Below are 13,966 nucleotides of genomic sequence, written 5' to 3'. Positions count from 1 at the left end.
AAATAATTTAATTTGTAGTAACCGTGCCTGAGATACTGCAGGTACAGGGTAACATCATTTTAATTAATAAAACAATGCTTTACTTTCTTCCATCTTTGTAGCAAACTATCCAGGAATTATTTGAAGTATGTTCTCCTTTGGAAGATTCTGGGTTCCGAGTTAAAGCTGAAGAGTTTGTGCTGCTCTCCCAAGAACCATCCCCTTCTGATACAATAACGGCCAAGACTGCAAAACCATTTGTGGAAGTAAGAAAACAAAATATTTGTCTTTAAATGACCAGTAATTTGAGATTCATATCTCCCTCACACCAACCACCACTATGTGATTTAATGGTGATTATTAAGCATGTGCTGCTTTTATTTTCTACTCATGTACTGTATACATAAATGTTTATTCTGTTCACAGGCCTTAGGTAGAATAGAGCGTGGGACAGAGGAAGCTGCAGAACATATCCAGGAAGATGGTCCCCCACCTAATGCTGGTATCTGCCCAGCAGATGACTGTGAGCTGAATGATAACCTTGAGCCTTCCCATTTACAAGAGCTGGCTGACCTTATGAAGCAGGTAGGAAACATTCTGCTATGTAGCTAATTAAAGATGGTGACAATAATTAAAAAATACACTGAAATAGTTGCTGAATACTTTATATTCCCATCCAGAACATTTCCAAGATCTCTATTTCAGAGTTCTTGCAAAATTTTAGCTTTAAAATTGCACCACCCTAAGAAAATAAAGGGAAGTCTGCATACTAATGCGGTGCGTTGGTTATCTGTTGCTTTTGGGCTGTAGATACTTCTGTATGTATCATATCTCAGATAACATTGTCTTTGTCTCTACCCAGCTAACTCCAATAGAGAAGTATGCTCTGCGTTATCTGGAACTGTCCCATATCAGAAACAGTGATGTCCACCTGGGGTATATTGAGGTATTTATGACTCTGGATGTAAAATATTGGTGACAATATGTGTGTGTGTGTGTGTGTATATATATATATATAAAATATTGAGGGATTGTGTTTGTAGCCCTTATAATAGTATTTTATTCATTATCATGATACTTTCTATTGGAGGAATTTGTGTAGCGTCTTCTGAAATCCCTAACTGGAAAGTTAAAATTATGCAATTTAATTATGTCACACCAAACATGTTTCCTATGTATTGTGTTAGCAGAGTAAACAAATAGTGCCCAGTAAGATCAAATTGGTAAATTAGCTGAAATGAGAAGGTTGCACCCACATGCAACAATAGGAAAGCTGATGGGAAATACATTATATTTTTCATTTAATTTGGTCTTTATTTGTTTTAAACATTCAATTCCCTGTACTTTCAGATTGTGGAGACGGTTATACAGTGTATAGTTGCATTGGTGTGAATAACGTTGTGTCTTTTCCTTTTGAAGGAGCAACTGAAAGCAGCTACACAGCAATGGGACTCACAGCACCTTCGAGGACTTAAAGAACAAGAAAAAAAGATGGAATATGAGACAGAGGAAAATGAAGAGTTACTGACCTATACACGCGAGGATGCATACAACATGGTAATAGGACTTTAATGATATGTGACTGTGCTGATCAGGAAGCTATCCATTTGTCTTTCATGGCCATCATTCTACAAGCGGAGTTTTCTGCACATTATGAGCTGTAGTGTCAATATGTAGTTGGAATATGTCAACTATATGTATGGCAGAGCTGCTTGAGGACAGACCTTGGCAAAGTGTGAATAGCGTGAACCATACTCTGTTCTTGGCTGCGATTTGATAGAAAAATGAATAGTTTGTGCAAGAAGGTGTGAATGTGTAAGCACCTGAGCAAATATGTAGAGCTAAATCTGTATTAAGAAGTTGTAATAATGAGGTTATGTCTGTCCAACCAAAAAGCCTGGGATAGCCCTATATAGTGTTAAGTGATTCACAAAATCCCATAACACTTTGTATTGTACGGTGCTGGTGCAGGATTGTATAATCACATATTGTTTATTTCCTGAAAGCAACATGAGTTTCACATTGTCTCATTTACATTTTAGGACTTTATTTATGATGGGCCGGATGGGCAGACGGAAATAATGCCGGTGAGACCCATTAGCCTTTAAACATTTTTAAACCTGAATGTTTCACAGGTGATGAGTTGATTTGAGGGATTTTCTCTGTTCCTTTTCCCAGGTCTGGACGCCGCCAACCCCACCACAAGATGAAAATGACATTTACATTGATTCTGTTATGTGTTTGATGTATGATACTAGCCCCATACCCGAGTCCAAACTTCCCCCAGTGTATGTCAGAAAGGAGCGAAAACGACACAGGACAGATCCGACGGGTGAGTTTCGGTGGATTTAGATCATGAATTTGATGTCCGATAAGGATTGTTCAGACCATTATAAATTCATTGACTGTATTGCAACACACGCTGTTTTTTTTTTGTTGTTGTTGATCTTATTGTAGTACTAATTGTGCATTGCTGTTTATATTTTAGCTGCAGGACGGAAAAAGAAACTACGCCATGGAGAATCTGTGGCACCTCCCCGCTCCCTCTTTGACAGAGCTGCACCTAACCCACTTAAAGTGCGCAAAGAAGGCAAGGAGCAGAAAAAGAACATCCTTCTGAAGCAGCAAACTCAGTTTGCCAAACCTTTACCAACACTGATTAAGCCTGTTATGGAAACTGGTCCTGATAACCCGGAATGGCTGATAAGTGAGGACTGGGCTCTGTTGCAGGTAAACCTCTTTACCCACACAGTATGGCAGGTTAAGCATCTTTGAATAGCTGTAATTTTATGGTTCCCTACATAGCTTTGAGTTACTGGTCATCATTCTTGCCATCAGAATTTGCATAGTGGATGCCATATATTTTTAACAGGCTGTGAAGCAACTCCTGGAGCTACCGCTGAACCTTGCAGTCGTATCGCCGGCTCATACGCCTAACTGGGATCTGGTGAGCGACGTGGTGAACTCTTGTAGCCGGATCTACCGATCGTCCAAGCAGTGTAAAAGCCGTTATGAAAATGTCATTATTCCAAGAGAGGAAGGAAAGGTAAGGCTACCTTGAACATTGACAACCCATCGTACCAGTATCGGAAATGTCCAACAACACACCTCTCAGCTGTGGTGCTACCATCTCGTATCAAACTGTTCTATCTTATCTGAAGATACTTGGATTTAGACAGTAGATCAATGATTTCAGGTTGCTCTTAGAATGTGATTAGGGGCTACATCTATAAGCGCTTATGTGGCGGCAGAAGTAGACTGAATGTTTAAATCCAAATTATTTTTGATCAATGTGTTGCCGTCAGGGTGACCAGAAGCGCTTCAGTTGTGCATAGCTGTTTTGCTTCTATTAAAGTTAGAAATTAATGCAGGTTACCTATGTAAGCTATTGTTTTTTGTATCACTTTGCACCCGTTAGTCACAAACAAGCAGCAGAGTTCCTAAATGAGGCAAGTTAAGCCTTTAGGCAGTTGGGACGTACACAATCAGTCTTTTTAAGTGAAGTGCTGATTGTTTTTGCTGAAATAAAGGACACTGGATCAAGGGGGCAATCACAGAAATAGCTAAATCTATTTTTTTTATTTTTTTTTATTTTAAAAAGGCCATATCGCCTCAGCGGCGTAGCAGCTTTACTGGTTGTGAATGGCTTATTAAATATACAGGGCAGTGTATGACACGGTTATTGTTCTCATTTAGTTTGGCCTCATATCGCTGCTTTTTATGTAGTTCACTGTGACATAGAAACCACAAAATATTAAACATCTTCTTTCTGTTACAGTTGCTGTATGACGCCAGCCCAAAGAAGAAATCTGAAAACCCTTTTAAGGTATGTGAAACATATGGCCGTTAAAATGAATGCAGATCATGTTTTCGTATAAATAAAGCCAACGTGTAGTATTTACTGTAGCATATGCCTGTTAATTAAAGCTTTACCTATGTGTATTTGACGGAGACACCAATCAATCATAACGTACCAGAGACACTTTATTCCATAGTGTGCCGCTGACTTTTATTCCCCTTACAGAATAAGCCTCTCCGGACTAGTCAGATTTATGCACAAGATGAAGGAATGTCCCATAGCCAGTTATTCACCACCCGCTTCGAACTGATGAAAATGACGGCTGGAAAGCGAAGTCCACCCATCAAACCACTGTAAGTGTAGCTTCAGATCATGACACTCGTATACCAATGTTAACTGTATCCTTTTATCATAACTTAAACTTCTCTGCTTGGTTGTAATTACTCTTCTAGTTTTATTGTGTTCTTTATCCGTCCATATGCTGTAAATTTTAGCAGCAAATAATCCATTTTTCGTGACTGTCTGTTACAGTCTTGGCATGAATCCATTCCAGAAGAACCCCAAGCATGCATCGGTTCTAGCTGAAAGGTAAGGAGTGCCAGCAAATGCGCAGATTGGGTAATATGGGTTTTAAATGTTGTGGCTTAAAAACCACAGGTAAATTATATTACTGCACAATCAGTATGGATGTGAAAGCCTAATATTAAAATTGTTAATGTTCTGTATATATGATATGCTTTTCAGTGTGGACTACTATTAGTCATTGAACATTTTTGCATGGTTTTTTTTTTATTTTGTTTTTTTAATTACATAGTATTTGGGGTATTTTCAAATTCAATGTTTTGAATTATGATTCCTTTGAAGAAGAATTGTCTTTCAGAACCACTTTTTTTTTTTTTTAACATCCTAACACATTTTCTTAAATTGTAGTGGCATCAACTATGACAAACCCCTGCCCCCTATCCAGGTGGCTTCCCTTCGCGCAGACCGAATCGCCAAGGAAAAGAAGGTGAGCGTAAGGTCCCTGTCTGAGAAACAAAATATGCAAATTCAGTATGACTTTGTTTACTCATTACTAGAATTAGGGAAGAGAGATCGATTGAAGGGGTTTTGTTGGTCTGTTATTCCCAAAGGCTTTGGTTGACCAGGTTCGTGCCCAGCAGCAATCTGGCCCAGTAACCCAGCAACCCCAGCAAAACGGACAACAACCAGTGCAATCAACATCTGTGCAGCCCGCACAAGTTCAGGCCCAGGCCACAGCGGGAACGCAGCAGCAGCAGGTGGTGGTACAGCAGCAACCAGCCACCAAGGGGCCCAACATAGTCACAACCACCATGCCCAACCCACCACTCCTGGTAAGACCTTGTAACTTTGAGGGTGTCAAGGTGATCACAATCTTGTTATTTACAAATATCTGCGCGGGGCCATCTTTCTCTTCAATCTGCTACTTATTTTATATTTCAGGATGAGCCATTTACTTGTAGGCGTGGCAAATTATTATATTTAAATATTGGCATTTGCAATACATTTTGAACACAAGGGTTACATATAAAGTATTGATAGAGATTGGTGCAGCTATTGGAATGTTCATATATACGTTTGGGGAATCCACTGTCATCAGATATCTACTTTGGTGTCATAAATGTTGCAGTCTAGTAAGAACCGATAAAGGTGCAGCAGACTGAAAACGATTGCAAACATATCCATGGAACTAATAGGAATACCTGTTTTAGCAGACTAACGCTATCAAGACTGCAGTGCCTGGGACCAGCATATCTACAGGTAAGTCCATGCAAAAATGCACAGTTCATTACAAAGAAAGGCATTGACCTTTTAAATATTTTAAGGGCTTTTTTTGTGTAAACACTTCCACTGTGATTATGTTTGATATAACATTTATTTGCTACCTGTTACTCCCCCCAGCCCCCCCCCCATCTTTGGGTCAGTAAATTAATTGGCATGGTCAGGCAAGCAGACTGTTGCATGTGTGCATTGGAAGGCCCTCAATATTAGGACCAGGAACTGAAATGAGCTTACAATCTAGAAGATGATACTTCCATTCATTGTAATATTTATCTGTCACATGTAACAGATATGGCATCAAATATTTCAGTGACTGGATTTGTTTAATTAAAGGTACACTCCAGCCATGATATGCACTTTAATTCACATCATAGCTGCATGGTCCTTTTTAATATCTGTAGTGTCCCCCTTGGAAATGCATGTTCCTGTAACACCTGCTTGTTTGTCATATAAGCATTTCTTTTTTCTTATTAGGGAGTGTCAGCGGGAATATGATTGTAAACACGGTGTCCGGGGTGACTCCCGCAACCTTTCAGCCAATTAACAAGCGCCTGGTGTCTCCAGTTGTAACCGGTACAGTTTCAGTAAGTACAATTTAGTTCATCTGTATGGCACGTGGTCCTCTCACACCATGGAGAGGACACATCAAAGAAGGCCTAATTATTTTCAGACTAGCATTTCTTGTATAACTTAGATGATGTGCTTTTGAGAGCGAGTCAGCAATATAATTTTATGGCATATAGTTAAATAGTGACAATGGCTTGTGAGCCAGTGATAAAGAACATAAACTTTCCTTGTAATGCTTTTCTGCATGTTCATTTTAACCAAATTATTGCAATTGGCTTGTAAATGAAATCAATAGAATATCATCTTTAATATTAGTCTTTGCTTTAAAACTCCAGACCGCTGGAACAGCTACTACACAAATTGTGCAGCAGAGGACAGTGGGGCCACCAAGTGCGCCCACTGAGATCGTCACCGTAGCAACCAGTCAAGGGGTCCGTGCGGTTACACCGGTAACTGGAGGGACAGTCGTCTCAACCAATCTTGCTTCTGTCCCAAGCCAGGCCCGAGCAATAGTGACACAGGTGACGACAGGTAAGCTCACGTGTACTGGGAGGGTTGCATTCTGTATGTTGTATGTGATAAAACAAATTATTGCAAAGGAAGTATTTGTATGATAACGAAACCAATTGTTAAAGGACACGTAACGTGTTTATTTTAATTTGATTTATTTATACTGTCTTACACGCTTCAATTTTCTCCTTCTCTTCTAGCATCCACTGGTGGGGTTCAGCTGGCTGGTAAAACCATAACCCCAGCCCAGTTCCAGCTGCTCAGGCAACAGACAGCCCAAGTACAGGTTCCTCAGATCCAGGCACAAACACAGTCTCCAGGGCAGATAAAGGCCGTGACTAAGATCTCATCAGTAAGTGGGCAAGCAACAAATAGTTAAGCTCATTATTCTTGATCAAGGGTGCATTAAATATAATGCTTTAATCCATACTGTAGTAATAATTGTCAATAGACCTTTCTGTAAATTGTAATGCTTGTGTAGACAGCAATTCATATATTGTGTTCTAATTATATATACATGTATCCTTATGTGAGCACGTGATGGCATTAAGTTGATCTTCTCTCACAATGTCATTTACTCTGCAGGAGCACTTACTGAAGTTACAGAAATCAAAGGTTCAAACAGGAGCTCTGACGGGCACCACAGCACAAGTACAGGTCCAGCCACAGCAAGCTCAGCAACTTGCGACTGTTACAGCATCCCGCGCAGGAGCTGTCCTTGCTGGCACAACAATGACAAATCTTCAAGTGGCTCGGCTGGTAAGCACTTGGCAGAGGCATATGCTGGAGTGTATCCATGTGACACTGTACATATGGCATAAAAAAACGTATTGATATTGATATTTCTCTACAGCTGCAAGCTCAAGGACAGATCCAAGCTCAGCCAGGGCAAACTGCACAAGTAGCCCTGGCAAAGCCGCCGGTGGTGTCAGCTGTGGTCTCTTCTGGAGGAGTTACCACTCTGCCAGTTACTGTAGCTGGGATCAGTGTTTCTATCAACCAGCCACAGAAAGTAGCAGGTATAATCTGCAATAATATATATAAACCCTTCCACAAAAATGGAAGAGTTTGCATCCATGCATTACAGGCTGAAAGTGAATGCTCTTTATCGTTTCCTTGATGTTAAAGACTTTTGTCTTAAGCAGCCCTAAAAAACCTAAATATAAACTGCATTTGTTTTCTGCAAACTAATAGCTAATGTAATCATGCTTAGATTTAAGAGTTACTATGTGACATTTCAGGTGGACAGACAGTTATGGCACAGCCATTGCATGTACAGCCGCTGCTTAAACTGAAACAACATCATACTACCCAGTCTCAACAGCAGCAGAAAACTCTCCAAACCCAGGCTACTCTGGGGCAACAAAAGGTACGCAGCCTCTGACCCATGGCAATGCCTACTCAAATCTGGAGGTATAATTTACTACTTGCCAACAAAACAGTTTAATTACTACAACATTTTTATAAAAAAAAAAATCTGTAATGTAGATAAGGCTACTTACCACTTTACCTTCAGTAATAATGTGTAGCCTTGTTATTTAGTTTATTTGCTTGTTTATTTAGGTGTTGTGAGTTGCTTAAATGAAAATATATGTAATGTTAAACATGTCCCTTGTTTGACTTGCGGCTAAGTTGATCTCTTCCTGCTTTTTCTTCCCTGGGCTTTTAATGCTCAGCCTTACCTTTCCCTTCAGATAACCACACCGCAGGTTTCCTCTGCATCTCAGCAGCAAAAGGTCACCTATACCAACCAGCCAGCTATTAAAACACAGTTCTTAACAACATCCTTAAGCCAGGCACAGAAGGCAGCTGCGACTCAGCAAGTGCAAGCTCAGATACAGGTGGGTGTTTTGGAAATGAAGTCCGTAATGTCCTGTAGATTTGGCATCCCTGCCAAAATTATATTCTGAATAATTCTACACCTGGGAGAGAGTCGATGTTCTTAATTTCTCACCTTCAGCATTTGCGCCTTGTTATGCTGCAAACAGCAATAAATGGCAGATGTTTAAAAAAGTTTAGATTTCGGATGTATTGGCCATGTGAGAACACTGGGTGACTAGGCCACACAAGGTGTGAAGAAGCTTGGTGGACGCTGCAAATGCTAGTTTAGCCAGTCCTTGGGTGACGTCTGGGTCTGAAGCACAGGCTAACGTTGGCATAAGGTGGAAATCCTGTGTATAGTTTGTACAGAGCATCAAACCTTGTATCTGTAGGATAGGGAAGAGTGAAGGAGAAAAGGTAGCGTGAGGAATAACCCGTGTAAAGACACAATAGGACAGTTGGGAGTAAAAATACAAGGGAGTTATGTAGATTTTCCTCCAAAGCATGAAGGAACAAATTTTTTAATAAAAAAAAAAACAACAAAAAAAACCACAAAAATACAGTTAAAAGTAAATAAATATTCCAATGGCCCTGCTGATGTCATCAAGACACAATTATGGTTACCCACTAGTTACAAGAATGATCCTGTGGGTTTGTAGTTTTGGATGTGTGATTGCACTTTTTGGGGCGTTGGTTTTGGAATCTATTGGCACAATTAAAGGGAAATGCTAATGCCTCTGACACCCCTATTATAGAAGAATGCATATTAGAGTACTGGGTACTACCATTGAAATCAATTCGAAGAACACATGCGGACTGGGGTCTAAACAGACCTTTGCACACACCGTTTACCAGAGCCAGCGCTGGAGGTGAGTACATCACGTGCCAGGAGATATATTCATCTGAAAATTTTAAGAGACCACGCAGCTATCGTATGCATTAACGTGCAAATGATGGCTGGACTGTTCCTTTAACGATAGTACTGACACATGAAATTTTGAAAAAATCTAGTTAGCAAACAGTAGTGGGAACTCCTTAAAAATATGTAATGTAAAGATTCTTAAAGGGACACTCCAGTCACCTTATGCACTCAAATGCATGTTAGCCTCGTGGTCCCTTTACATTTTCATGTGGTACCTTTTGCAAATGCATAGGAGAATTCTGCGGAATCCCCCATATGTATTTCCCCCCTTCCACACACATCCAGGAGATGTATTCAGACCCCGGTGTGCACGTGTAAGGCGCTGTCATTGATTTAATGGGAGCACTACCCTGCCACATATGGACTGCTTTAAGCAGCTAATCAGTGGCAAGAACCGTCGGATCATGGAGGAGTATGGCTGCTGCTGCTGGTGCTGTAGGGCAGCATTTTCTGTTTCAGGTAAGAGCTTTAATTGAATTAAATGTTTGTTTTGAAAGAGTACTTTAATATATATTCATAAGAGAGGGTGCAGTTTATTTATGTAATTGTTAATGAAAATGTGATGTCTGTACTTGCAGTTGTCTGTATATACAATATAATATCTCTATAATAAGGCAGACTTGGGTAACTCAGCAATATGAGGGGGAGCCAACAAAGGGGCGGAGACAGTGTGGTCACAGTTCTCAAATGGAAGAGCTCAGTAACGTATTTTTAAAGCAAAATTAACGGCAAAACGCTTACTTACCTTTAAAGTGAAATACCCTGTTGAATATAGACTGCTCAAAATAATAAAGGGAACACTTAAACAACACACTGTAACTCGAAGTCAATCACACTTCTGTGAAATCACACTGTCCACTCAGGAAGCAACACTGATGGACAATCAATTTCACATGCTGTTGTGCAAATGGAACAGACAACAGGTGGAAATTATAGGCAATTAGCAAGACACCCCCAATAAAGGAGTGGTTCTGCAGGTGGTGACCACAGACCACTTCTCAGTTCCTATGCTTCCTGGCTGATGTTTTGGTCACTTTTGAATGCTGGCGGTGCTTTCACTTTAGTGGTAGCATGAGACGGAGTCTAGGATGGTAGGATGGCACATCAATGCGAGCTGTGGCAAGAAGGTTTACTGTGTCTGTCAGTGTAGTGTCCAGAGCATGGAGGCGCTACCAGGAGACAGGCCAGTACATCAGGAGATGTGGAGGAGGCCGTAGATGGGCAACAACCCAGCAGCAGGACCGCTACCTCCGCCTTTGTGCAAGGAGGAGCACTGCCAGAGCCCTGCAAAATGACCTCCAGTAGGCCACAAATGTGCATGTGTCCACTCAAACAGTCAGAAACAGACTCCATGAGGGTGGTATGAGGGCCTGACGTTCACAGGTGGGGGTTGTGCTTACAGCCCAACACCGTGCTGGACGTTTGGCATTTGCCAGAGAACACCAGGATTGGCATATTCGCCACTGGCGCCCTGTGCTCTTCACAGATGAAAGCAGGTTCACCATGAGCACATGTGACAGACTGGAGACGCCGTGGAGAACGTTCTGCTGCCTGCAACATCCTCCAGCATGACCGGTTTGGCGGTGGGTCAGTAATGGTATGGGGTGGCATTTCTTGGGGGGGCCGCACAGCCCTCCATGTGCTTGCCAGAGGTAGCCTGACTGCGATTAGGTACCGAGATGAGATCCTCAGACCCCTTGTGAGATGATATGCTGGTGCGGTTGGCCCTGGGTTCCTCCTAATGCAAGACAATGCTAGACCTCATGTGGCTGGAGTGTGTCAGCAGTTCCTGCAAGAGGAAGGCATTGATCCTATGGACTGGCCCGCCCGTTCTCCATCCACCAACGCCACGTTGCACCACAGACTGTCCAGGAGTTGGCGGATGCTCTAGTCCAGGTCTGGGAGGACATCCCTCAGGAGACCATCCGCAACCTCATTAGGAGCATGCCCAGGCGTTGTAGGGAGGTCATACGGGCACGTGGAGGCCACACACACTACTGAGCCTCATTGTGACTTGTTTTAAGGACGTTACATCAAAGTTGGATCAGCCTGTAGTGTGGTTTTCCATTTTGATTTTGAGTGTAACTCCATATCCAGACCTCCATGGGTTGATAAATTTGATTTCCATTAAGAATTTTTGTGTGAATTTGTTGTCGGCGCATTCAACTATGTAAAGACGAAAGTATGTCATACGATTAGTTAGTTCATTCAGATCTAGGATGTGTAATCTTAGTGTTCCCTTTAATTTGTGGAGCAGTGTAATTTCTAGCCATGTCACCCCCTGCAGGTGATTTTACTGGCATTTTGCCCTTATGTCCTGAAGACAATTTTTGTTATACCACGATCAGCCCCTTGGGCTAAATAAAAACCCTGTATGTTAAGTAGATAATATATATATCAATATCATAAAAGTGCACAACAATGCGCAGTGAAAACGATCCTGATGCTCATGAAGAAGCTGTTACAAAAACGAACGGAACCCTTTTATTAGAGGTTGTGGATACCGCAAGCAGCGGAGATCAAATCGAGCTTTCTGTTACTTTAACCTTCGTTTTTCAGTTTGCACAAACTGGGTTGTTCAATTCATTTGCCTCACAGAAGACATCATCCACAATTTGAATTTAAGTATATGTTTTTTTATTTTTATATTATACTTTATTCACATTAGTGTTACATTGAAACGAGATATATTAATTTTATTGAAGACTGCACAGCACTTCATTTATGCACTTTTTATGATATATTTGTTATAAATTATTGAGCGCTGCACTTTATCTCCTTCATGTCTATCGTCGCATAGGGGTTATGTGGTTAGTGCTGGCAGCTTTTTCTATTTTTTGCACAAAGCACTAGATATAATTACTTGTTTGCAGGGTGTTTTTGTTTTGTACAAAACAAAATTTATAGGTTTGTAATACGGAAACTGTGGCCAGCAACACTTTTGTTTACAGTAGCATGGATACGTTGTTGATTTGGCACTCTTAGATTGTAATTTCCCTTTTATTTTGAAACAAAGGCAATTTCCAGCATGTTTAAATTTTGCAATGAGCATTAAAAAAAGACAGGTTCAGAGTTTAAGTAAGGATGGAACATATTTGTCCAACCTGTATTTAGTATGTCGGTTTTTTTCTAGAGCTACAGCTGAAAAGGCAGTCAGGATGAAAATTCTGTATACTCTCACTCAGCATTGCTTGGTACCCTCAAGTAATACATTTATACCCCAAATGTTGTTTACAAAGAGATTTTTTATATGTAAGAATTATCATCCTGTCCAATGTGTCTACTGTACTGCTGGCTTTATTATCTAGTTATGTGTATTTTTAATTTTTATTTTTTGAAGGTTGCAAAACTCCCTCAGGTGGTCCAGCAGCAAGCAACAATAGCAACACTCCAGCAAGTGGTGTCTGCCTCTCAGCAGGTAATAGAAAATATTTGTAAACAGTAATTTCCCCACCCAGTAGTGCTAGGAGTTTCATATATGCTATTTCAACATACTTATTAAGCCTACTCCATGATATCTATGTGATGTTTCAGTATTCCTTCAAGTTTTACTCGGATTTAATGTCTTCTGACAACCTGGGGTTTTTCTCATTGTTTTATGTGTTTTTAAATCATTGCTTTAATCCAAGATACTTTCTTCACTGGGAAGTTATGCGTTTTTTTAAGGATTATTATTAGAAACATTTGGTTGTCATTGCCACATACTATTTCCAAGTGATTACAAATGTTAGAACAGAAGATATTCATTATAGGCAAACCCCAGGGAGCTTCTGCTGCATAGAAATTGGCCAGCCCTGTATAATGTATAGTAAATTAATGAGATTTCTTTAGATTCTTCTGACCCTTTGAATTATACATTATGCAGCGCCAGCTCAGCTTCTCTTGCTTGAAGAACCTGCCCATGTTGGTCCTTCATAGTAAATAGTGAGGTAAGAGAGCTAAAACCATAACTCAACTGCAGACTCATCTAGTGGCTCTTCCTTTAATGAATAAACCCCTTTGTCATGTGTTTAACAAACAATAAAAGCCCTTCATCTCCCACACTAATCTTTCTGTGACTTAGGTTCAGCCACAGACTGTCACCTTGACTCAAGCAACGGCTGCAGGACAACAGCAGGTTCAGGTGATACCGGCCGGTTCAGCAGCAGCCCAAGTTGTCCATCAGAAGCTGCTCCAGCAGCAAGTGTTGGCGGCGGCAGCAGCAGCTTCTCCACAGATCCAGGCCCCTGTCGGCCACAGTCCAGCCCAAGCATCAGGCACCCCAGATGCACAAAGTCAGCAGGCGAAGCTGCAAATCCGACCTCCAACTGTCAGGATCAAAGCTCCCACTAAACCCAGCTGAGACATATGGATTAAGTTTATAACTGAGACCAAATGATAGTAGTTACATATGTAATGTCTAGTTCTGTTTCACGTAACTCATTCTGTACTAGAGGGAACTTTCCACTCTTACATTACCATATTTCAATGATGCTATTACAGACAGTTTACTTCAGGGAATACTGGTTTTATCACCGGTTAGTAAAATATGGGCCCATGATTATCAGACCAGTAAGAAACCGCTT

The 13,966-nt window shown here is 40.9% G+C and overlaps 1 protein-coding gene across 1 annotated transcript in view; it reads left to right on the top strand.

Moving 5' to 3' along the window:
- LOC149275732 (E1A-binding protein p400-like) overlaps window positions 1-13,743 on the top strand; it is a 31,782-nt gene extending 18,039 nt beyond the window's left edge. The window contains 23 exon segments of the mRNA XM_089504381.1: window positions 102-245; window positions 406-564; window positions 842-925; window positions 1,399-1,536; window positions 2,022-2,066; window positions 2,158-2,311; window positions 2,468-2,709; window positions 2,852-3,025; window positions 3,758-3,805; window positions 3,932-4,131; window positions 4,310-4,366; window positions 4,709-4,787; window positions 4,912-5,133; window positions 5,515-5,560; window positions 6,056-6,165; window positions 6,484-6,679; window positions 6,859-7,010; window positions 7,244-7,436; window positions 7,510-7,677; window positions 7,900-8,027; window positions 8,353-8,499; window positions 12,742-12,819; window positions 13,465-13,743. Coding sequence (XP_089360507.1) covers window positions 102-245; window positions 406-564; window positions 842-925; window positions 1,399-1,536; window positions 2,022-2,066; window positions 2,158-2,311; window positions 2,468-2,709; window positions 2,852-3,025; window positions 3,758-3,805; window positions 3,932-4,131; window positions 4,310-4,366; window positions 4,709-4,787; window positions 4,912-5,133; window positions 5,515-5,560; window positions 6,056-6,165; window positions 6,484-6,679; window positions 6,859-7,010; window positions 7,244-7,436; window positions 7,510-7,677; window positions 7,900-8,027; window positions 8,353-8,499; window positions 12,742-12,819; window positions 13,465-13,743 — 3,243 coding nt within the window.
- Window positions 13,744-13,966: the final 223 nt, after the last annotated feature.

Source organism: Sceloporus occidentalis, unplaced genomic scaffold (genome assembly GCF_023333645.1).
Source record: "Sceloporus occidentalis isolate IW3139 unplaced genomic scaffold, rSceOcc1.0.p SCAF_269, whole genome shotgun sequence".
In the NCBI taxonomy this organism is placed as follows: domain Eukaryota; kingdom Metazoa; phylum Chordata; class Lepidosauria; order Squamata; family Phrynosomatidae; genus Sceloporus; species Sceloporus occidentalis.
This window is presented reverse-complemented; position numbering and strand designations above follow the sequence as displayed.